Source organism: Antrostomus carolinensis, unplaced genomic scaffold (genome assembly GCF_000700745.2).
Source record: "Antrostomus carolinensis isolate BGI_N321 unplaced genomic scaffold, ASM70074v2 scaffold2173, whole genome shotgun sequence".
Classification (NCBI taxonomy): Eukaryota; Metazoa; Chordata; class Aves; order Caprimulgiformes; family Caprimulgidae; genus Antrostomus; species Antrostomus carolinensis.
Window position 1 is genome coordinate 34,619 of NW_010304274.1, and position 25,696 is coordinate 60,314.

Genomic DNA, 25,696 nt, shown 5'->3' on the forward strand with positions numbered 1-25,696 from the left:
ATTGTAAATCACGGTCCTGCTGGCTCTTGTTCAGATTCCCACTGTCACAGAGTGGAGCCAGGGGATTCTGTCTAAACTTCCACCATCCTGTCCCTTAAGCTGACATTCAATACACTCAAATTAATCTCAGTCCAATCCAGTTGTCCTCTGTTCCCCACAGCAGAATTGTCAAAGATATTTAATAGCAGAAGAACACCTTGTGAAGCATTATTATTTAAAGAACCTAAGAATAGGTCTCTTTTTATTAATCTATTTTCCTTGTGCATCTTATACCTCCAGTTCTGAGAGGGAGAAACTTACTGAGAATTATATTTGCTTTTCATCTCATTAGAACAGATGATTAGTAAAATCAGCCTGACTTACTTAGCAATACTGGCTTGCTACCTCAGTCAATGGGCTACGTTGCTGTCAGTTCTGAAGAGAGTTTTTAATCTTCCTGTGAAAGTTCTTGACCAAACTAACTGGAATAGATGTTAAGTAAATGAATTCAGGTAGTGATGCAAGAAATACTTTCCTGAAGTCCAAATAGACATCTGAATGACCTTCATCCTGGATTTTGTAATTAAGTTCAAAAGTAGTGATATTTAGAAAAAGGAATTTTTTTTATATATATATATATGTAAGTTTTTCACAGTTAGCAACTGTGAGAAATGAGTGGAAAGCATAAAGCGTATTGTAGACTCGACTTAAACTTTTATGTCCTGGGAAGCATTAATGACTCTTCAGTGGATACTGGAATAATTGATAGAAAAGGTCTACAAAACTGTTAGATATGAAAAATTTTGACTGTTAAAGGAATCGAGCTAAAGGGTAACTTTTGATATTGTGAAACAGAAATAATGATGGACTGTGAATCAAAGATAAATTTTACCTTTGTTTATATGATGTTGTATCATTTAGATAAATTAAAATTAGCAAGGGTAAGTGAGACCAATATTTGAATATGCATTTTAAATTTGCCATCCAACATTTGTTTTGGCATAAGGATTTTGGGGACTATTATGGAGAAAATTATTTTGATCTGTTGTATACACATATAGAAAAACATACACTAAATTATGGCTGCTATGTTATACTCAATTGGTCTCTTTGCTTGTCAGGTGCACATCATTTATGGGTTGTAACCCTGTGCAGATGTGCTTTGGCATATTTTGAAAAGAGATGATTACTCAATCACTTTATAACCAAGTAGTTAATTCCAATTTCCTTAGAAAGCCAGTGGGTTTTTTTTCCCCTTCCTAGTTAAACAGACACAAATAAAAATTAATAATATTTTTGATAGGTTTGAATTAATCTCCCTTGCTCCCAACTGTCATGCAGAATTGAAATCATATTGCCTCTTTTCTAATTTATATATAAACTCCTTTTATATCTCATTTTCAGTCAATCTTAGTCACTGCACAGATATTTAGATTTTTCTTTAGTTAACTGATAGTGTTTTTTATAATTATTTGTTCACTTTAGTTCTCAGCATGTGTGGGTTTTACAGAGAAGGATTACCTCAAACCAAGAATATATTTCATGTGTGCTAATTGGTCTTCCTGTCAGTGTTTTAAGAGCCTTAAGAAGAGGATATTTGAATTTCAGTGTCTTGCTGAATTACCTGTGCAATTTCCAGCAATCAGTGTTAGAGGATTGCATGCCAGTGGTAAAAATAGAAGGAAGATTACTGATACAGTTTTAGTCTGGGTTAAACAGGCACAACAGTAACTGAGTTAACAACACATTTCTTGTATTTGTATCAAGCTGTACAATAAACAGCAGTGATCACATATTTTGTAGTCAGTATATCCTACAAAATGCTGTTCATTGTATTATAGTTGTGTTAAGAGGACATAGTCTCAGTGTAAAAGCAGAAAAGAAGTAGATATATAATGTTTGCTTTTTGTGAATAAGACAGGTTTTTTTAAAGGGTGGGTTTTTTTGTAAAATTTCCTCTGCTGGCCAGGCCAGGCCAGGACAACTGCACTATCAGTTATTCGTCATCCACCAGTCTCTTGTAGGACATGACTGCTGGGTAAGAAAAACTTCCAAAGACAAGAGCAAGTGATATCCAAGGGAGAATGTGGCTTGGGTCGGGAGGCAGATTTGCGTGTAGGTACAGCAGCTCCCAACAGCCTTCGTGATTCATAGTAGTGGGATCTATGAGCTAGGTACATGAGGGACCTTTGGGGTACCTGAGTTTTATTCTTAAGTAGCAGTATATTATTTGTAGTGAATTAATCTGTACAAAGGAGCTAAACTTGCTGAGATCTGTTCGCCTTTATTTTGGCTGATACTAGCTTCCTTAATGCTAATACTTAGATTTTGAAAGGACGTTTAGTTGTAATAGGTTAATCTAAATGTGGAGAGGGCTTTTGCTACCATACAAGCAGAAGAGAAGTTCTTATTTCAATTCCAGGCTTAGTTTTGTGACATTCTCAGGATCTTTTGGTACACAGTAAAATATTATCTGAGAAATCTCTTACACATTTCCCTTCCTTTTGAGGGAGTTGCCACAGCAGGGTTATGCTTAATAAGTGATCTAGATTCTTTATAAATTATTTTGTATATTTTATGTTTTAGGTGCATTTTCCACTTCAAGAATCAATTCCAATAGTCTGTGCTGTAAGACGGTTATAGCTGATTTAGGTAGTTCTGTTTTCTTCAAACTACATATACAATAACTAGTTTAGAGCTACTGCAGCTAAAGAAACTAGTTTACAGCTACTGCAGAAACAGAAACTATTTTACAAATCACAATTAATTCTTGCCTTGCCATTGTCATCCTTGCAAAGTTGTAACTTCAAGATAAAGTGGCTCCTTACTAGATCAGTTCTTCCAGAAACTGCATAATTAAAAATCAGCTGGTATGAAGAGAAGAGGAAATCAGTGTGTGTGTGTAAGTCTAAGTCTGCTTTAGAGGAAACTGAACTGCAGTTTGCTATGGTTGCCCAAAGGCAGAGATGTTGAGAAGTCAACTCATCTCCCAGGGCTAAGTGCTACATATCTGTTAGAGTTCATACCAGCTACCTGACTGAGACAAACCCTCTGGAGAAATGGTGTTAGTTTAGGCAATGGAGGCAACAGTGCAGGAAAAACCTGCTGGAATTCACTACTGGTGATTGAGTGCATTTTTTTCACATCACATTGTACATCTCCATGTATATCACATGGCGTCACTATGTATGAATAAAAATTGAGAGCATCCCTGTTGATTTGTTTTAATTCAAAAAGAAAATATGAAGTCTTTTATCAGTTCTGGCTTTCATTAATTACTAAATTTCTTCCTAATCTTTTTTCCATTGCAGTTTGAGTTCATTCAACTACAATATAAAATTAATTGCACCGGATATAAAAATGACAAAAAACTGGATCATGTTTTTGCTGTTCTTCTTATCAGTTTCTGTGGTGAGTCTTATGTATTTTTTTAAAATCACTTACAGTTTTAACAAATGTTTACAGCGTACCATAGAAATTATTAATATGGAAATGCAGAAACAACTAATCTGGTGTTGAATTGTAGTTTCTGCACAGCAGGATATTTATCTACCTTCTGTTCTCCTTTTAATTCCTATGGTAAAGGAACAGAAATAGTATTTACGTCTTCTGAACCTAGCATATCCTTTGTTAGCAGAGGACCTCACAGTAGCAGTTGACAAGTGGCATATAAGCAGTATTAGGCAGACCCCAGGAAGAGTGGAGGAGACATCTAACTCAGATTCAGAGGACATCTTGGAACTTTTAATTTCATTCCTTGTGTGACAGTGCTACCGTATTTCAATCTGTGGCTTTATTTTTCCATGAAGTTTCCTAGAAAATATTTAACTTATTTTTAAAATGTACTTCAAAGGTTCAAGTTTTTATCAAGATCCACTTTCTTAAGTTTTATTATTATTTTTATTTTAAATAATTATATAAGTGGAAGTCATGTCTTTTGAATACCTTTTTGTATTCTGAGGGTTGATTTTATGGTCCACAGGACTATAGAGAAACCAAATAGTTCTAAACAGGCCAAAAGCTTCAGTGCATAGAGTACATGGAAAGCCTTTTAATAAAGGATCATTTTGGGCCTGATTCAAATGCCTTTTAGTCTAATGTAGCTCTGGTATATTTTACTAGATTTTGCAAAAGCTGTTGATGTGCTGACCGCCTCAGTGCTTTCTATGTATTTTTCCATTATTATTTACAAATCTTGCAGATTGTTACTCCCCATGCTCATTCAGGAGATACTTGTCAAGATTCACTAGTAAGAAGAATTGCTAAATTAACCAGAAAACCACAAAATTATATTGTCAGTAATAAGATTTGAAGATCATTTTTCTTCAGTAAAATAATATTTAAAATATGACCTTTAAAAAGATTGAAGTTTTAAAAAGTTTGTATTAGAGTTTGTACGACTTGCTAAAAAAAAGTCTTTTTCCTCTTAGTTTTTTGCCACTGCTATACCATCTGAAGGGCATCAGAATATGACGGAGGACTTCACTCAACTGAGTGTTACACGGAATAAAATTATGACAGCACAGTATGAATGCTACCAGAAAATTATGCAAGATCCTATTCATAGGAAAGAAGGTAGAGATTATTTTCTTATAAGGTTTTACAAAAGCAAATGGTTGACAGATATAATTACAGTAATTCAGGATCCTTTAGTTATATTCATTTCTTGTCTTGGTAGCAATAATTTTTCAGGCTGTAACTGTATTTGTACATTTTTTTTAGAAACATCACTTAGGGATTCATGAAGATAAAATGATATCTTATATTACATGCCCAGAGCACCACTTCTTACATAACACAGAGCATTTATTTCTGATATGAAAATGTTATTTTAAGTAGATATCCAGATTAAAAAATGACAACTGCTTAATTTTACTACTTTATATCATTTCATGCTCTTATGTGTGCCTTTACAAACTGAAAATATCTTGATACTTAAAATTTCCCTGCTCTGAGGGTTGTTTTAGTGTCATTAATGCTTTTTCTAGTAACTCATACAGAGCTAACCTCAGTAACTCTACCTGTTGCTTTAGTCACAGTTTCTGACTTCGTAACTTCTCGAAATATTGAAAGGCTTTTGGGGCATTCTTTTACAATGAGTTTTTTTCTTTTCTGAAATGATTCTTTGGAGAAACTGAATGTCTGGATAAGAGTATGACAGAGTAAGCTTATGTCCAGCCTGGGGCATTACAGCTTCAGAAGGATCTGGACAAATTGGAAAATCTTCAGATGAGGAGAAATTACATGATGTTTGAAAAATGCAGCCTTTGAGATGGGGGGGCATTATTAAGTCTTTAAAAGAAAACTGAAAGAAGATGCTAAAAATATCTTCAAATTTGTAAAAGGGCCAGTCATTCTGTGTGCATTTGGGGAAAGGATTTGTTTATAAAACCCCAGTTCGTTCTCAAGGGAGGTTTATTTTAGATGTTACAATTTGTGCGAGTGCAGTGAGGCATTGAAATGGGCTCTTGAGGGACACTGTGGATTCCCTGTCCTTGGAGCACTTGGAGAAATGTCTGTCCACGATGACTGCTGCAGGCTCAGCTCTGCCTAAGGCAGAGGAGCTGTGGCTGCCTCCTAGCCAGGCTTTCTTGTGGCTTCTAGGATACCATTATGTTGTCAATGAACTAGTAAACATATGTACAGGTTTGGCATACATCCAAAATGTAAATAAATTCAGTAAAACCATCTTTGCAAGCTTAAGGCTCTTTGTTAATGTGCTTTATTTGATCTCAATTAATTTAGTTTGTTTTGCCTACTGTGGTCTAGATCTGAGGTTTGTAAGTTGAAGATGTAGACTGTTTCAAGGTGAATGATGACGGATTTTAAAATGTGTTCCAAGAAATGTACATATAAGGTACTGTTTCTATTAAGTGGGGTTGTAATTAACTTTTGCTAAATATTATGTTTCTGTTGTCTTTTTTTCTCATTGCTACAAGTGGGAAACTTACCTTATGCAGTCTTACATCTTATTTTTGAAAGACTATTATGAAAGAAGAGTTATTTCATTATCAGGTCTCTTGTTTGCAGGTCCTTACTGTAACAGGACATGGGATGGCTGGTTGTGCTGGAGTGATGTTGCTGCCGGAACCGTGTCAGTACAGCGTTGTCCTGATTACTTTCAGGATTTCAACCCATCAGGTGAGTGTTCATGGGCTTCTACATCAACTTATTTCTTAATAAAATTAGGTTTGGGGTGCTTGATGCCTCCTCTTTGCCCCACTCAAGTCACCAATACTCCAGAATTTCAGTTCATTATTTGCATTTTCCCTTTATCACATAGAAAACTGACAAGTTACTTATTTTCTTTTCTGAAATCTGTGTTTGTGACACTGAAGTTAGATCACAGTTTTTTCTTCTTAAAGATGAGCTTTTCTGTCTGACAGACAAGCAGAAATATGACTTATTCTTTTACATCAATTTAGCAGTTGAAGTCGACAAGAGTTTCTCCCACAAGTGAATCTTTTCACATTTCTGTGGGCTGAACTTTGCATCTGTGAGCATGTGGAAAATGTCATAGACTTCCACTCTTGTCTCTTTTTGCTGCATTTGGTATTTCCTAGGGTCCTTTCAGGCCTCTTTCTATTTCATGATAGGAACTATTACATGGTCCCAGAAATTTTCTGGTTTGGTTCTTGAGCAGTTTCTCTGTTGATGTTTTCCTGCCTGTCCAATCCTAATTTACTCTGATAGGATGTCAGCCTTCAGTTGAGATCTTGGAGGTTAAACAAGCCATTTAAATATTCTTGTCACTTCTGGTAGTTCTCTGACAGTCTGATATGTTTTGATATTTACTGGGTTGGAGGAGGGAAATCTATTTGTTTTCTTAAGAAAAACACATCATCAGTTGCCCTTGCCAAGCAAAAGCAATGGCCTTTAGTTTCTCAGAATTCATAGTAACAAGCAATGCCTCTCTAGTCATATTAATAAAACTGTCATTTGTTTGCCAATCTTTCTTCATTAAATACTAGGCAACAGGCAGTAGAACTTCAGTGCTGACTGTTGTGTTTTTTCTTCTTTCTTTTTCTTTCCATCTACTTTGACTGTAGAAAAAGTTACAAAGATCTGTGATCCAAGTGGGAATTGGTTTCGACACCCAGAAAGCAACAGGACATGGACAAACTATACTCAGTGTAATATCTATACGCATGAAAAAGTGAAGGTAGGAAAAGAATGAATGCACGTTACCAGTGTCAATAAAATGATCTGAAAAATTTCACAAGTTTTAAAACTAGAATGGCAGCAGAGTTGTTGCAACATCAGAATGCAAAAAAAAAAAAAAAAGAAAGCATGTTGAATAAAAAGGATAAATTTTGCAAAACAGACTCAAAACCAACCCACTTGCTTTGTGTTTTACAGATAACTGCTTGAATAATATGATTGTAATTTTGTTTATGTGTATTTTAAATGTGTAGGTACTAGTACTTGTCTAGATCATCCACAGTCATCTGCTGGTAAGCAAAGTATGTAAGAGCAGACCTTTACATTTTGCTCTGTAATTCTGAAGTAAAGTCCAAGCTCTGCAGAACTGCAGGAGGTTTGCACATCTCTGGAAGACATGCTGAGTCCATGGGTTTATCCAGTTAACTCGTGATTACAGATTTTCAGCAGATGCACAGCAAAGTTTTACTTAGGCTTAATATAGCTTCGAGGCAGCTTTAAGTAAAATTTGGATGTTTGTTTTTTTCTCCAGTGTGAAAAGCAGAGATTTTTTTTTTTTTTTTTTTTTTTTTTTTTTTTTTTTTTATTTTATTTTTTCACAAAAGTGTAGGCAAACTGTAGTTGAGTGGATTCACCACAGGATCTTTAGAGGCCAAAGGGAAGTAAATGGTGAGAAATGTTAGATAGGCTTGTGATCCATTTTCTGTGTATGTCTTGTGTCCTGGCTCTCCAGTGCCATTTTTTTCAGTTTCTGAGATATTGAGCTGTTCACACAAATGGAAAACCTATAGTTTGTGTTTATAGAAGTGAAATTTTGCAAGCATCCAAAATTATCTCAGGCCAGGTAGAAAAACACTTTGTGAGAGTTGTTTTCTATACACCAAAGGTAGATTCTATGCACACACATACCCATGTGAGTATCTGTATAGATGGTATTTTTATAGATTTCAGTTTATCTTGAAGATACCCATCCATTAACAGATTTAGGGGAGAAAAAAAAAAAGAGAAAAAGGAAAAAAATCTGGTAAACCTCCAAATGCCCTCTTTCTGAGATACTCTGTGATATGTGAGGATATAATGGGCAAAATTGCATATTTTGCCCCCTCGGCTGTATGTCCACTAGTACTCTTCATGTTAATGAAACATTCAGTAAATTGAAACTGTAAATGCCCAAGAACTAGGAAAATAAAATGCAGGTCAAGATAAGACTAAATTAATTTGCATCTCAATAATAGTAGATTGTGTCAAGAATACTGATAAGTAGTAGAAATCCTAACTGCATCATTGCTGTTGAGAGTGCTTTAGTGTATTTACCTACAAACCATGTTGAGAAAATGTGGTAATAGATTATAATAAGGCAGTTTTGTATTACTTTTTCTCAAAGCATGAGACATTGAATACATTAATGGCAGTTTAATTCTGTTAACAGAGATGCTATAATTCATTGATTCTTGCTAATATTTGGCTGGAAACTGAGAGAATATTATTCAGACAGGAGCAGATCCATACAGGTTCTTTATGAATAATGACTTAGTTTCCCTCAGGCTGTTTTGCCAGCGTATTTTAACGCTGTCATGCATCAGAAGCTATCGTTTAAATGGAATAGAAGCCTGAAGAAAGCTTTACTGCTTGCTACAATTCTATGTGTTGTTACATTAAACATTATATTTTCACTTTGCTTGGAAGCCGGGTTACATGATGCACAGTAAATGTTAATGGTGAATGAAGAATGGTGAATTCTTATTGTTACTGCCTACATCAGCAATCCCTGCTGCACCACAATTTCGTGCCAGTTCTAAATTCTGCAGAATTCTTCTAAATCCTTAACATGCTCCTTTGCCTAAATTAGTCACTGGATCAGGTGGTGACACAGGCCTGTCACAGGAATGCTGTCATCATGTATACATAGCCAAGCTTTAGTGCTTCAGGGGTAACCCTTGTTTTTTCTCACTTCCAAATTTTTATGAGAGTTTTACTTAAACCTATTAAATTGGGTTGTTTTAAACATTCACCTCATTTTAAAAAACAATGATAATTTGAAAAATTCTAGCATGTACAAAGAGGTACTCTTGTCTCATCTTATAACCTTCTCAAAACTTTACCTGGAATTTTTTTAATCTTATTTCAAAAGACAATATATGTAGCAAGCTGCAGGTAGTCTATCTTAAATTGTAATAATAAGTTCAGATGATACATACAGTTTGGAGTACATGAGCATTTGTATTTATGCTCTAATTCTTCCTATAGAATCCAGATAGTTGTGGGTTTTTGTGATAGTCTAAGGTTCAACCTGAAAATCTTAATTTCCTTATGTGCAAAATGATAATCTTACATTTAATGGAACAAGAGAAATTTTGTGAGGCAGATTCCATGACTGAAAGCAGGGTTTTGTTACTAGTGGAATTTAATATATTTATTAATTCCAAGAATTAATGATAACATGTTGTATATATTCCAAATATCAATTTACTAGTTCCTCATTTTTACCTTTTGTCTACCCAGCTTTTCATAATTCTGTAATTTGTCTGTAGCCATATTAAACAAGGTCTTTTTAGTCTTCATTATTTTTGAGTCATTGTTAATTTTTTTCATGCCCTTCCTTAATGCCGAATGAAAAATAAATTTCCTCTGTCATAATCACAGATTGCTCCGAAAGAAATATCTTAAAATTATAAGAAAATCCTTCCATGAGGGAAAAAATAAATACATTCATATAGGAAGCACGTGTTTTACTTGAGTTTTGTTAATAGATGAATCCAGCCTCAGACAGGAATGGACCCATTGCCGTAGCATAAATAGACAGATTTAAGTAAATACCCAGAAAAAAACATAGCAGTATATATTAGAAAGATAATGTTTTAACTGGTAAGAGGTAAATTCTAGTGATGATTTCAACAAATCTGTTGTGTGCTGTACGAAAAGAGATTTTAGTAAGATGTTGATTTGCAGGATTCTGGACTTGACCCATCATTATCTGTAATGTTTTTATTTTCTTAATCTCATTCTAGTCAGTTTATAGTCAGGAGAGATGTACAAGTACGTGCTTTATCAGCAATAGCTCTGTATGCATCACAGGTCCTTGGTTTTGTTCTTGTGTTGCAGACTGCTTTGAATTTGTATTACTTGGCCATCATCGGACATGGTCTTTCAATTGCATCACTTCTGATTTCTCTTGGCATATTCTTTTATTTTAAGTAAGTATATTTAAAATTCCTTACCAAAAAGTCACAAAATATGATAAACTGTAAAGAAAGTAAGGCTAAGAGCTACAGTAGGAATGGGAATAATAAAAATAATCCTATTTTTTTATTCACCATATTTTGTCTATGACAATTATTTCATATCCACTAACAGTTACTAAGTTACCTTCTTGAAAGAAAGTTGTGATACATATACAGGTCTTTTAAAATTAGTCTACTTATTTGCATTTTGTGAACTTACTTTTCTTTCCGTTAGGTACTTTTTATGGGTTTTGGTGGTTGTTTGTTTGGTTTTTGTTGTTGGTGGTTTGGTTTTTTTTTTTTGTAAGAAGCTGATGAGGCTTAGTAGAAAGATGAAACCAGGAGTGTTGCCACATGAGCAGAGCTGAGAGAGACAAGTTGTTTTCTCTGACGAATGCTGTACTGCATAATATAGGCTTTCCTTGTTAACTGGCACTAGTTTAATAATCTCACCATCATTTTTCATTGGATAATGTAGATTTACTCTACTCTCTTACCTGTTTCTTACCACTATACCCTACTGTCTCACTTTTATTTTTTCCTAACACTAAAATATGAATAGTGCATAACACCAGCAGCTGTGGGGCTAGCTCAGATTTGCTTTTCTCATGCTCTGGACTTTGATTAGGTAGGAGTAGCAGATATCTGATAAAAAATTATCCTTTGTAGTCACATCTGGTGGAATATAGTGTTTCAAATTTCAATATGCATTATTTCCCTGGGTTCTGGGACATTTCCACAAATCCCCAACAAACCAGATTGTTTCAACTTTGTAGCCTCTCTTTGTGAAATCCAGTATTTGAGATGACTTTTCAGCTTTTTCTAACTTCTTTTCATGAGGACAAATGAAAAAATTTGTGGTTTTTTAATCAATTTATTTTGGTCTGACCTGTAAAAGCAATGCTTACTATTTCCAAAAGCACTTTGCCTCCAGAGGGTAGTGGTCAGTGGCTCAATGTCCAGATGGCAGACAGTGACAAGCAGTGTCCCTCAAGGGTCCATACTGGGACCAGTGCTGTTTAGTATCTTCATTAATGATATTGACAGCAGGATTGAGTGCACCCTCAGCACGTTCGCTGACGATACCCGAGACGGGACAATTCTCGTTATCGATACAGGCTGGGAGATGATGTGCTGGAAAGCAGCCCTGAGGAAAAGGACTTGGGGGTAGTAGTGGATGAAAAACTGGACATACATTCTATGATTCTATGAAAATCAACACGGGAAATAGCTCTGAGTCCTTGTAAGAAGCTTGATTTTGCCTTAAAAAGGGACTATACTGTTGCTATAAATGTCACAAAAAGTTTAACAGACTACCTACAGGAAAAATGCTTTGACATAGACTTCTCAGGAGAGAACAAAGATTTTAAATATAAGATTTTTTAAAAAAAGTTCAGCATGATTTTTCTGTACTGTAATATGAAAACCAAGACAATTTCATCTTGGCTTGTGGCAGTTACTGCAAAAGCAGATGATCTGCTTTGCTACCATTGTAACTATGTCATGTTTGTCTAACCCTCCAGGGATTTTTTTCTCCCTTTGCATAGAAGGATCATCTCTCCTCAGAGAAACACATGGAATTAATCCAGACCCACAAACCACAATTTCTAGACTGTGGTTATGTTGAGATATAAAAGGAAATTACAAAATTTAAAGGAAGCTAAAGAAAGTCCTCTGCAGGCTGTTCTCTTGGGATGTACAGTTCCTCTCTAGTATTTTTAGTACCAGAAGGGTATTTAAGGATCTAGATTAATACCAGGATGTATTATGTATCGGCTGAAGCTTGTATATTTATTCATAGCTTTAACAGGTGGACTCCTTTTTTTTTTTTCTTTTTATTTTCTTTCTGCTATTGTGTGGGGGTGCCTTTGAATTTCTCATATTTCCAAAGATTTTATTCTGTTAGTCAATTGATGGTTTCCAGACAACACTTTCTGGATTGCTGACCATTAGAATATTTTTAAGTTTGACAAGAAAAGTGGTACTTTTCTCCACAGGAAAAATGAAACAGGTTTTAAAAAAAATCTTCAACTTTTCAAGATTAAAATGTTTTGTGTATTTTATTTTTTCATTTGAAATTCTGGTTTTTCTTCTGCAAATTGTCTCATTGGAAATACTTGACCAGTCTGTGACTTGTGATCCCCAAGTGGATTGAAGTTCTTGATTTAATAGCATAAAAGAGTCTATAATCTTGGAACTCCTATCTTCTCTGAAAATGCATCTATGACACATAAAAGTAACTTCTGCAGTGGTTCTGCTTCCTCGTTCTGTTACATACTCCAAATCATACATGTGTTTGTTCTGCTAAAATAGTTGTATGGTTTTCATAAAGAAAAACAATTCCAGAGAAATCTTAAAAGCGAATTCAGAGAAAGGGGAGCTATAATTTGAAAGATGTCCCCTCCAACACCCCCAACCAAAAAAAAACCAAAAGCCAACCAACCAACCAAAAACAAGCACACAGCCAAAAGTCACCTGAAGTAAAGAAGCTGTTGATCAAGCATCATGTCAAATCATGTGACAGCACTCTCAGAGGATAGCAACACTATGTTTAAAGAGTGGGCAAGCAATGAGAGGAGAGATCACTAGAGAGGTAGGAGGTTCCTAAGTCACTTTAAATTAATTTCAGCCAAATGGATAATCCCCCTTAGGTGCATATGTTGATCTCGCTTGTTGAATTTTGCAGTGTTTGAATACCTTAAAAAATTAGATCCCAAACATGTCTGTGTGCTTTTGAAAATGTTACCTTTTTTTTTCTTGGAGAAATATTGGATAAATTAATTTTTCCCTGATGCTCAAGACATACAGGAGTCAAAATAGGAATGGAAATAGGTAATTTAGCAGGAGGTCTGTTTTTATTTTACTGCACAGGGTTTAATCCAGGGATAGGTCATTCAAATATTCTTAGATCATAATTATGAGAATTAAGTGATTAAAGGATATTATGTCACTAAGATAAACAGTCAGAACAAGGAATATAGGAAGCGTAACAGAAGAGGGAGGGTGGGGAGGCTTAGGAAAGAATCATTTTATTACCAAGAGCAGTCTTCATTTTTAAATGTCATCAGTCTTGCTTTCTTGTTTCTTGTCCGGTGATCCTTTCAATCCTTTTATGCATGGGTGGAGGTGGGTGTGGATGGGTGTGTTTGAATATGCAACAGGAACAGCTGCTGGATGACCCTGAGAGATGGCCCCATTAGCTGTACGTGCTTTTCCTTGCCTGGGCATTGAATCTTAACAATAAGCAGACAGAATTCCAGAGTGCTTCAGGACTTGTTTACACAAAGTCCTTAGCTGGAATCTAGTGTTGCCTCTCTTTTCGTATATAAACCATATAGGGAAAAAATACAGAAATACATATTCAAAGAACATAAAAATAGCATATTATAATAATCAAAACTTTATGTGTTTTGGGTATTAAAACCAAAGACAAAATGAAATTTAAAAAAGCCTAATGGAATATACTTTATAATTTAATTAATATCCAAAGCTGTGTTCTGCATTTTGGACACTTTTTATTTTCTATTTTCTTTGGGGAAATAACACCTGGCAACTCAGAGGTTCATGTAGGCTAGTTCCTTGTGCTGCATGGCAGCACTGGTTTCTGGAGTGGTTTCCTTCCCCCATGTTTAGTGACACGAGGCTTAGAATGTCTCAGGGCTGCAAGGCTTAACTTGCAGTAAATCTGCCTGCCTGATTCATGGTATTGCACTCTGTGTATCTGAACCACCTGTATCTGTGGGGTGCTTCGTACGCTCTTGTGACGGTTGCAAAGAATGTAACCAAGAAGTGCAATCTCCTCTGTAGCCAGTCTTTTTTGACTGTTTCTCATTCAGTGGGGTCAATTTGTTTCTTGTTTCATCTATCACATTCTCAACAGATTTCAATATACTCCTGCAGCTTTGGTGACTATTCCATATCTGTATTTCTGTTCAAATACAAAGTTCTTCTCCCTCCCAAATTAAAAATGAATCACCAATATCTATACTGTGTCTTTTTTTGCAGGCATGCTATTGAAAAGACTAGCAAACTTGACTTGTCCCCTGCTGACCTTGTCAATGTCTTTCTGTTTTCTCTAACAGTGAAGAGCAGTCACATGTGTAGGTGATAGATTATCCCCTTCCAGTTAGTAATTTCATTTTGTCAATCAACTGCACTCCATATTGCTGTCTATAAAATGGAGATAGATGGGTGCAGTTATAAAGCACAGACTTTTTACAGCACAGGCTGCAGTAGTTTTCTTCAAAGTAACCAAAGAGCATTTCCTGAGAGTGACCACAGTACCACAGTCTTTATCACTTCTCTTTGTGCATGGGAGATGTTTCTCTGAGCAACGCTCACCCTGCAAAACCGGGCTCTGCTCCTGGCTGCTGGCACTGACATGCTGTATGACTCCAGTCAAGTCAGTTTGCTCGTATGTGCTGCGTACCCCTGTCTTAAATCTAAAGGGATCATTTTTACCCAGCTTTGTGCCAACTGATCATCTGCTTTTTGAGCATTAAGCCTTAATATCCCAATGGTCTGAATATATATATACATCCATATAGACTTTCTGTCTTTTGTGTTTATCTATAAAGCTGAATTTCTTTGGAAAAACCTGAATGAGAAGCACTCCCACCTCTTGGAATGATATTTGGTTTCTCTAGAATGGCAGACCAACAGAAATTTGCTGCAACTATGTTCAACTTTGAGCATTATTTAATATTCTTGATCCTCAGTTTAAAAAAAAGAAAGCCCTTCAAAATATATTTTTCCCTTTATTTTATTGCTAGATTAAAAGCAAACCTTGAAGATTAGCGCAATTAAATGCAGTTATATATTCGATTTTATAATTGTATTCTATATACTTAGCTATATACAAAATCAAGGTAAGATTTGCATTATTTTACTTTTTTGGGTATTTCTCTAGCTATAGGATTAAGGAATAAAATAATAAGAGTGTGAGTAAAAGAATTATCCACAAAAAATCTTAACAGGTTTGAGTAAATGGAAATGTAGGCTAAGACAGCTTCTTCAAGCTCAGATATGATAGTTAATTGGGAAATTCTTCAGGTATTTAAAAAAAAGATATGAATCTTCTGAAACACATTCTTTTATTGCTATTCAAATAATTCTTCGATAGCCACTACAAAGCAGTTCCTTCATTGTAAACAGATTGGAACCGAATGTACTCGCTTTGCCTCCTGTTGTCCAAAAAATGGAGATTAAGGGAAGGTGTTACCTTTCACATAATTCTATTAAATTTGGACTGGAGCTGAAGAACAAGTTGATGTAAGACTTCTTAATAAAATAAAGAACTCTAGTATTTCAAAATTTCAGAGTTGTCCCCAAGTACACACAGTTGTCCCCTCGTGTATTCATTTGTTCTTGTTCCTCTTTTCTAGGAGCTTGAGCTGCCAAAGGATTACCCTGCATAAAAATCTATTTTTCTCTTTTGTTTGCAATTCTGTTGTAACAATAATTTCACTGACTGCAGTTGCCAACAATCAGGAGTTAGTTGCTACTAATCCAGTAAGTAAAACTATATTGGGCAGCCTTGTCAATTTGTATGTGAAAAAATTCCACAATGCAGAAGAGATGAATGAGGCACAAATTCTTGATGAAATGTTGTATACGGCAAGGTTAAAATGTTCAGTAATGATGTATCCATGTTACGCAGTACAACAGCTGTCTAACAATGGTTTGGGCATTTCACATTTGAGGTTCTGAAAGAGTAAAAACACTCGAAAAGACAGAGCATACTGAACTGCTTTTCTGAATTTGCACAAATCGCTGTTGCACTGAAACAACTACAAGAAAGTAGCCTATTCTGGATTACGTCAGTGAGGTTGTGATAATTGAATTCACTGAGGAAGGGCAGTAAAAAAAGCTTTGGAGTGCACTTTGGATGTCAGCTACTTTTCTATGACTTTAATTTTGCCATCATTGGTTGAAATGAAAAGAATTAAATTTTTTGTGAAGGGAGATAAAGATGACCTTTGTATTTCAAAAGTAAAAAGCAAAAAAAAAAAAAGCTGTCCATTTGGGTCTGATTTTTCTCTCATTTCCTGATAATACTGGGGTAAGTGTGAATCAGTAGCCTCTCCCAAAAGGCTAGGAGTTATAGCAACAGAGGAGCCTGAAAATGAAATACATAAACAAACAAATCCCTAACTATGGCTTTATTTCCATTTAGACCTGGAAGATAAATTTAAATTCTGTGAAAGTTAGGGCAAAACTCCAGAAGCTGAATCAAGTAAAAAGATAAATTCTCTTTCTCCTATAAAAGCTCATTAAAGTGCTAGAAAATAGGCTTGAGATAGCTGCTAATAACCATCATTAAGTGAGTTAGGTAGTAGAGCATGGTAAAACAATATGGATTTTTGGTTTTATGCTAAGTGCCAGAAATAGATCAATCAAACACACAGCAATTTCAGAAAGGAAGAAAAAAAATCTACTGTGTCCAAATCTGCAAGTTAACTACTGCTTCTTTTTCACAACCTCACATTTTAGCCTTCATGATAAGTTATGTTACACCATTTCAATTGAAGAATATTTTTTGAATGAAGCTAAATACAAATATATGCCAACAAGAGAGCTCCCTTCCAGAACCTACTCTGCAGGTTCTCAACTAGCCCTAAGTGCAGTTATGACTAGGTTAAAGTTTGAAGTATTGTAATTTATGTATTTTAAAAACATAAATCTTTCTCTAAAGTAGTTATGTGTTGTGATTGGTAAAACTGAGAGGGGATTACTTCATCAAAGTACATTTTCTAGTGTAGTCACCATCAGATAATTTAAAGATTCCCTACTGATTGCAATGGTCAGATGTGGCAATGTTTGTGATAAGGGGAAATATCTTTACAGCTTTCTGCCATTGTGCTTGAGGTCAAGGTCCTCATGATTGAATAATAAGACTACAGACTCAGTTACCAACTTTACTGTCACCATAAGGTATGGTGACAGTATAATTGTAATTACATGACAATTCTATTTTTTAAGAAATGTAATTATAGTGAAAAACAGAATCAACATTAACATTTGACTCAAGTGGTATTTTTTTCCATTTTGCATTTAGAGCTGAGATTTTTGCAACTTAAAAGTTTATATTGGACTCTGCTTTTTTTTTCTACAGGTCAGTTGCAAAGTGTCACAGTTCATCTACCTGTACTTAATGGGTTGCAACTATTTTTGGATGCTCTGTGAAGGCATTTACCTGCATACTCTCATTGTGGTGGCTGTTTTTGCTGAGAAACAACACTTGATGTGGTATTACCTTCTTGGCTGGGGTATGCAACTTCACATTCTCTATTTTCAGGCCAATGCGATCTCTCACTCCTCTTCCTGAGAATCTGAACATCTGTCCCTTTGCTTCTCTGAGCTGGTAGCTTTGAACGACGATGACACACCCATCTTCTTTGTCTGTAGTGTTTTAACAGGCTTAGAAACGTTAACGTAGGAAGTTGTAGGCACCTCTATCTTTGCTGAGAGATTATGCATTTCTGGAGTCAGGAAGGGACTCCTCCTTTGTATAGACAAAATAGTCTTCTATTATAAAAAAGACATTAAGAAGTAATTATTCATTGTTCCTCATCTCAAAGATGTTTATTCAGGAATGAATGTTTGTTTTCAGAGAAGTCTCGCCATGTCTAGGGTGGAGGGTCAGAACTGAGCTAGAGATGGCCAAGGAATTATTTTTCCAGCAGTTCCATTTGACCTGTATTGTTCACTAAGCAAATACAGAATAGCTGTAGCTGGAGATCTCAAGTAATATCTGTATCAAAACTAACAAGCCAAACCTGGTCATTTCAGATAATGCACAACAGCGTAGGCACAAAGTGCAAGTGAGGGCTTTCTCCTCAGCTTCAGTGTACTGGCACATGCAGCTATAATGTGACTGGGTACCTGGGTCACCAGCTGTCCCACTACAGACACAGCTGAGATGTGGTTAAAAGATCACAGGTGTTGAGCAGTTCCTGAAAATTTGGTACCACCAGTGTGTCAAGGACCCCAGGCAACTGATTTGTATATTCTTTGTAAATTTTTATTTTGCCCTGATTTCCAGAGTCTGTTTTCAAATTTGTTTTGCAGATGACCATGTTTTCTGAATACCCAGCAAGTACCAGTGAGGCCATAATCAACATTGTTAATCATACTGTTAAAGCTATGACCACATATACAATTACCTGTTTAGTATTACTTAGCTATTTAGCATTATTGCAGATTGCAGTCTGACAAACATCTGTGTTAATGAAGATTGATTGTTGCATTCTAAAAAGTCATAACACAATTTGCCTTTTCTTCCTGTGTGTTGGTATGATTTTCCTGGCAAGACAGAATAAGGTTTCACACACCCCTCAGAAAATACACCCATCTGCGAAAATAGAAACGCAATTGTTCCCTCTTACTTTATTTGCCCTGCAGGTACATGGCTTGGATGAGGTGAAAATACAGATGATTCCTGCAAGAGATGCAAGTTTATTTAGTTATTAGCCAGATTTATATATGAAGAAAACACTGTTTTTTCTTCACAGGTTTTCCACTGATCCCTGCCTGCATACATGCTGTTGCTCGAAGTTTATATTATAATGACAAGTAAGTAGCATCTCCACTTGCTTTGCAAAACTTTTATGTTTTCTTTAAGGCAGGAGGGAGGAATACAACAGATAATAAGATGCCAAATGTTTTTTTTTTCTTTTCCTATTTGTTTTCTCTAGTTGTTGGATCAGCTCTGATACCCATCTGCTGTACATCATCCATGGCCCTATTTGTGCTGCTCTGTTGGTAGGCATTTCTCAGATAATAATTTTTCTTATTTGTTTTCTGGCTTTTCTGCATGGGCTTATAAAGTTGGTAAGAGCCTAAAGCTCACATTTAGAGGTCACTCATTTGTGAGACACTCAACCCAGTAGGTGCCTTAGACATACACAAGCCTTGGCCTTATTAAGGAGCTGTACCCCTGGTCATTGGAGAAACTCAGGTTTTGCAACCTTAGGAAAGAACCGGTGGAAAAAGTTCTGCAAGTATCTGTGACTGCTCCTGTTCTGATACTAATCCAGCAATGTGTGCTTTGGCCACCGGGGTATTGCAACTCCTCTGCTTCATTAGTCCTCATGAACTCTTAGAGCACAGTATTCTGTCTTACACTCTGAGTTAATGCCAGCTCTATTACACAAATGTTTGCTACTGGAGACTTTAAATTCTAGGTAAGTAACTCAAGACTCCATTGTACAAAAAACAATGTTGTACTTCCATTATTCTAGGACTGAATTTAACCTATGAAATTCAGTCAATAGATGATTGCTCAATAGGTGCATAATAAAAGGAAATACTAATATGTACCTACTTACACAAGTATACGTAATTAATATCTGTGAATGCATAACGCAGAGAATGCTGCAGTGAAGAGACATTCTATATGTTACCTGAGTTACCTGTATATATTACAGTAATTTCTTTTATTGTAACAGAAACTTCAAGCTGATCTGGCAAAGATATTGTATACGTCTGCTGACTTTTCTTACGGCTTTTCAGTTCATGCAAGAAAATTCATTAAGAATGAAAACAATAAGTAATTTTTTGGAAATAATTTCATTTTCTGATCTAGAGGAACTTCCTCTTCTGCTAAATTGTTAATGAATATTTGCAGGGGGCATTCTGTGCATAGAGAATTCTCTCTGAAAACCATTGCATAAATCCTGTGGTTCTTGTGACTCCCATTTTCATTCACAGTGAAATTAACTGGTGAACTTATGTTTTGAAGATTGTGTCGATACCATGACATATCTGAGTTACTCTGCATGGGAAGCCAGAGGCAATCCCCATGAAATTATTGAGATCGATGGCCCTTGGGGTGTGAATTATTACTGACAATCCTTTGTCCTGTTAGTCATGTCTGCCGTATATGTTACTGTAAACAAATTTAACTAGTGCTCTAATCTGTAAACTTAAAGCCAATTCTAAATCCTTTCAGTTTTTCTTCTTTCTAATTTATACAGAAGGTGAAATTCTGTTTTCACAGAAAGGGATAGGATTTTTTTGCTCACTTCAGTGGTGCTGTATTTCACCCAGAAACTGACTGCTATTCTGCATTGCGCTGTGGTTGTTACTTCCTTTGTCCAGGTGTTTCTTCACAGATTTACCACTTAGGTAAAGCTCTCTAAAGCTGAGATATAATTTATAATAGTCAGAGCTTTCTCAGCAACAGAAAAATTTGTGTAAAAATGATGAGACTACCATCTTCCATTGAGTGACCTCATGTTAGGATGGAAGATGATTTTCTCCTTCCCAGCCTCCACAAAGTCCCACTGAAAACAGAAGCAAGACTCCTACTGGATTAAAATGTAATGGATCAGTCCCAAACTGTCAAGTCTTCTTTCTACTCAAGGCAATTACCATTGAAGGACAAAGAATGTCCTTTGACTGCATTGGAGGCATAATAATTGCCTCTGTGGGGCTGGTTTGGGCAGACTCTGTGTCCATTCTCTTTGCAATTTACAGATATGTAATACCTTCAATATGCCTATATTTGTCATGAGCTTACCGAAGGTGTTTCTCTTGCATTTTTCTTGCCTCAGTACAATCACTACATTTATTTGAAAACCATGTAGGAATAACAAAGATTAAAGACAACTACAAATCTTGCCTGTGATGTACAAATACCCTAAAGCAGTTGCTTTCCTTTCTGGCAACAACAACAACAACAACAACAACAAAAAAAAATAGTATGTCAATTCAGAAGAGACAAGCCAGATGATGAAATGCATGCATTTAGGCTTTGTGAACAGAACCCTCATTTGCTTAAGCAGCTTGCTTGCCAAATATAATTTTCACACTTTACTAGGCATGACCTGCTTTGGTAGACATTTAAGCAACAAGATTAAGCTGCAAATTAGATAACAAGGGAGAAGATACTGTTCCACTTGCAGGAGCAAGACCTCAAAGAACATGAAGAGGACCGCCTAGGGGGTGCCAGGGAGAATTGGCAGAGGCCAATGGGAATATGCATCTTGTACATCACTGACAATCCTACAATTACATGAAGTTAACAATAACGCTGCTTTTGCAGTCCCTGTTATTACATAACTGTCATCAGATCCCTGCCAAAGAAAGTGGAAATGGGAGCATACATAGGTTGCATTTGATTGGAATTGTCTTTAGGTGACCATTTAATTGCAAATGTTTGCCTAGGGCAACCACAATTAAGGAAACTGTGGGAATGAAACAGTAGAGGGTGAAGTTTTTACACTAGGCAAATACTGCTCAAAACTGGGGAGAGGGGAAAGCAATGGATTTGAACCTTAGTGAAAGCAGTATAGATTTCAGTGTTGATTTCAGATATGCCAGTGCACTAGTGGTTTAATTTGCATTGGTGCCCCTGAAAGAGTTATTACATTATTTATATAAATAATACTACAGGGATGTCTATTCTGTCCTATAAAAATGTTCTGTATTGGCATCTTAGACCAACAGCCTTTTATAGTTGCAAATTCTCTTAGCAAAAGAAGTAGGTGTAACTCTGAACATATACTAGAAGGAAATTCAGCAGCTCCTAGCTTTGTCACTGACCTATTTTAATGAGTTTAAGCTGGACTTAGTACAAGACTTAGGACTTTAGAAGTTGAATACTTAGCATTCATATACCCAGCCTTGGGAATGTCCACAGGCCAGGTATAAAATGTATCTTCATGAACACATACAGGTGCTCTGCTCAAGCAAGCCAGGCTCAAGCAGGCTAAGATCTGAAGATACATAACTATATTAAAAGCCAAGCAGTGGCTACCAGCTAGCATCTAAGAATATCTGAGTTTCTTGAGCTGAGAATGGCTTGTTTATATCATCCTAAGGAAGAAGTTGAACCAAATTTAAACCTACCTGCTAATAAGGATTACCATACTACTTAGCACAAACTGGACATGGAGACAAGTAGAAATATCAGGGACCTGAGGAGGTTTTAATTCAAGAACTGCAGCACCTATTGACTTACAACCTCAGCTAAGTTCACAGCCACTCTTAAGGCAGAATCTAAATTCTACTAAGTTCCCAGTATAGGTGCCAACATTTCTTTATCCCTAGGATTGCCTTCTCTGCCTTTGTTTCCGTCTTCGCTCATTTGCCCAGTTCACTTTTCAAGTCACTGTGGAGCTGCTTGTACTTTACTATGTGTTCCTACTGCAGCTAGCACAACAGGGCTCCTTTGGGTCTTTCCAAACCATCACAGTCAATTTGAAGATAACACATATGCGAGAAGTTCCACTGGCCTACTTTGCTTAAGTGTAAAAATCTGCTCACTGCCTTGCTAAAATCAAGACCTCTTTTCATCACTTTAATTAAGAATTCAGTTCTACCTGATCTCACTGTATTTGTGACAGGAGAGACTCATCAAAAATTGGTGCAGCATACTTCTCCTGACACTCATACTGCTCTTCTCTGTTCTCTGCTTTGCCTCATTCATCTTTTCTGTTTGCTCTAATACATATTTGCAAACTCTTTGCATGCTTATTTTTGTGCTTTTGGTGTATTTATTGATAAGTGAAACAATGAGAAAAATCCTGTGCATTTCAGCATGTTGTAAATGAAGTAGTTTGCTGGGTGGTAGTTTGCTGGGTGGTATTTTGTGCCTGGCTGCTGCAACTTTCATCTTCAGTTAGCAATCAAGGATGGTATTATAGGAATTGGCCTTGTTACCACAACACAAGAGGACTGAAAACTGTGTTTGAGACATGTTGCTGTTGAGCTAGTAGAAACAAGTGAGAAGGATTAAATTTAGAAATGGAGGAAGGACTTATTGTCTATGTGTACTATAGGAAGTTGGATGAGGATCATGGGCTGCATAAAATCTAAATAAATCCCTTGAGAAAGAACCAGAAGACCTTGGTTGCTTAAACAAAGCTTAAAGGTAGCTGGAGACTTCCAGGAGAAATTCATGCAGGAGTTTCCTATGTAAAACAATTTCCTGTTAAAATGATTTAAATAGCATGTAAGTAGAATATAAATAACATCACATATCTGTGAAGGGCTGCGTTGCTATAACAATACATGGCTGTTTATCGTGAAAACCTCAACTGACATGAAAGAATTCTGTCAGGGTTGTGGAGGACATGGTGACACATATGGTCTGAAATGGCTTACTCGTTTGCACTTGTCCTACAGCAAGACAGAGGCCTCCTCCTAGACCACGAGTTCCTAGTCTTTTTAGAAGGGAATTGTCTGTCTGTCTGCTGGCTTTGGCTCTAGATAGTTGTTGACAAGGACAGACAGCTATCTGGAAGAAGCGAGAAGAGGACCAGACCCTAGGTCTCTCCCTTCCAGAGTGGGTACCCTAAGCAGCATTGCCTTGCCTCTGTGTCTGTGGGCAGGGTGATGGGCCTGGCAGAGCTCTCAAGGTCTCTTCTAGCTCTAGTTTCTGTAAGGGGCTGCCATTATTGCACGACAGATGGAAATGTGGTGCAATCAGCCCTCACATTGCTGTTGCTCTGGTTACTCACAGCCTGAGGCTGTTGGGGGGCAGGGGGGGGTGTGTGTGTATTAGTTTTGTGGTTGCTTACAACTAGTGCTCACGTGTTGAAAGATATAGTTAGCATAGTTATAATTTCAGTTTGGGATTTCTGTTTTTGTGAAACTGAATGAACAGATATAAACCACTGTTAGCAAGAAAAGCTGTGGGAATAATGACGTGCAGTAGTGCCTGAGAATGATGTACAGCATCATGTCAGTGCTTGCCCCATTTGCAGTTCTGCTGAATGATTCAAAAATCAATCTTTGGCCACTGTGCTAATGTTAAACCTGCTGTTTGTCTACAAGAGCACACAGTTCCTTGTTAGCACCATTTTGCCTCCAATTTTCTTTTTTTTTTTAAATCTGATCCTTTTTCTTCTATATAAATTTCTTAAATTCATATTTGAAAAATCAAAAGTAGCTTTTTGAAGAGCTGTATTTAAATACAAAGAAGGCAGAGTATCATCCTCTTTCTTGACCAAACTAAAAAGACATAATAGTTTAAAAAACCCGAATCATTTACCTGTGTACTGTTATTGTCACAGCAGAGAAAAAGGTACGTGGATTGGTAACACTGGAAGACTGATGGTTGTCTGGATGAATGCTTGCTTAATAAGTTAAAGGAATGGATGTGGGTGTTAGATGGTAGTGCCCAATCTCAGTTACTTAAATGAGTATTCAAATAGCTTTGACTCATGCTTATTGTACAATCACAATGCTGTCCATGTAGAATGAGTTTTCTGGAACTGTCTGGTTTTCAGTATCACAAAACTGTGTGGGACTATTTTTTCAGACCATCTTCAGTGTCATTTTGTTTTCTAACAGGTGAATCTTTTCTTCCTGCTAAATATTGTCCGTGTTCTCATAACCAAACTGAAAGACACCCACAAGGCAGAGTCCAACCTGTACATGAAAGCAGTGAGAGCGACCCTGATTCTTGTTCCACTCCTTGGCATTGAATTTGTCCTGTTTCCATGGCGACCAGAAGGCCGGATCGCTGAGGAAGTGTACGACTATGTGATGCACATCCTTATGCACTACCAGGTAGGAAGCATTCAAGGTTTCTGCTCACTTGAGCTACATAGCAGTTGGCATGTGGAGCAAATAAAGGAGAAATGATCATGTTATTTTAATTTTTAAAGACTTTCCTGCAATATTCTTATAACTGCCTTTAAATTTCTCATTATGCTGAATTTTTATTTCTTAAAGGAAAGAAACAGTAGGGCCCAGTACTGGGCCCAATATAGATAGCTGGCCCAATACTTTTTAGTAATGTATTTTTAGAAATGATTCACCAAGTTTAGATTTGTACTACTGCCACCTAAATCTGAATTTTATCAGGAACCTCTATCTCAAACCTGGAAAAATCCATATGGATGTGAAATACAGCAGAATCTTTTTATTTTTATTTTACAGGGTCTACTGGTGGCTACAATCTTCTGCTTCTTTAATGGAGAGGTAGTGTAACAGTTTTTAATATATTTATAATATTTTTCCTATTTTATATATTTTTGTTTTGTTTCAGCACGTAAAGAGATGGTAATTTTAAAATATTTTTTTTTAAATTCTAAATCTAAATTTGTCAGGTAAAAAATAATTTATAAAATAATCTGGCTGCCAAGAGCAGAGCTTGGAAAAAAGGCTATGTCATCATTCATGGCATTATTAAGTACTTTAGGACTGACTCTTTTGTGCTGAGCAATGTACATGTCTTGATTAAGGAACTTAATACACTGTTGCTTGGATATAAATTCCCAATAATATCATATAAAGTGTAATGTAGGTATATTTGTCTATGTTAGAAGCTGTACAGCATCTCTTATCCTGGAAAATCCCTGTATTGGTCTTTCTGCAGCAGG

At 36.2% G+C, this 25,696-nt stretch overlaps 1 protein-coding gene across 1 annotated transcript in view; it reads left to right on the plus strand.

Moving 5' to 3' along the window:
* Nucleotides 1-3,294: 3,294 nt before the first annotated feature.
* CALCRL (calcitonin receptor like receptor) overlaps nucleotides 3,295-25,696 on the plus strand; it is a 28,217-nt gene continuing 5,815 nt past the window's right edge. The window contains exons 1-11 of the mRNA XM_010164371.2: nucleotides 3,295-3,390; nucleotides 4,410-4,554; nucleotides 6,010-6,120; nucleotides 7,029-7,141; nucleotides 10,243-10,334; nucleotides 15,746-15,872; nucleotides 17,476-17,629; nucleotides 18,875-18,935; nucleotides 19,058-19,124; nucleotides 24,663-24,881; nucleotides 25,254-25,295. Of these exons, the coding sequence (XP_010162673.1) occupies nucleotides 3,340-3,390; nucleotides 4,410-4,554; nucleotides 6,010-6,120; nucleotides 7,029-7,141; nucleotides 10,243-10,334; nucleotides 15,746-15,872; nucleotides 17,476-17,629; nucleotides 18,875-18,935; nucleotides 19,058-19,124; nucleotides 24,663-24,881; nucleotides 25,254-25,295 (1,182 nt within the window). The 5' untranslated portion in view covers nucleotides 3,295-3,339. The remainder of the gene's footprint in view (nucleotides 3,391-4,409; nucleotides 4,555-6,009; nucleotides 6,121-7,028; nucleotides 7,142-10,242; nucleotides 10,335-15,745; nucleotides 15,873-17,475; nucleotides 17,630-18,874; nucleotides 18,936-19,057; nucleotides 19,125-24,662; nucleotides 24,882-25,253; nucleotides 25,296-25,696) is intronic.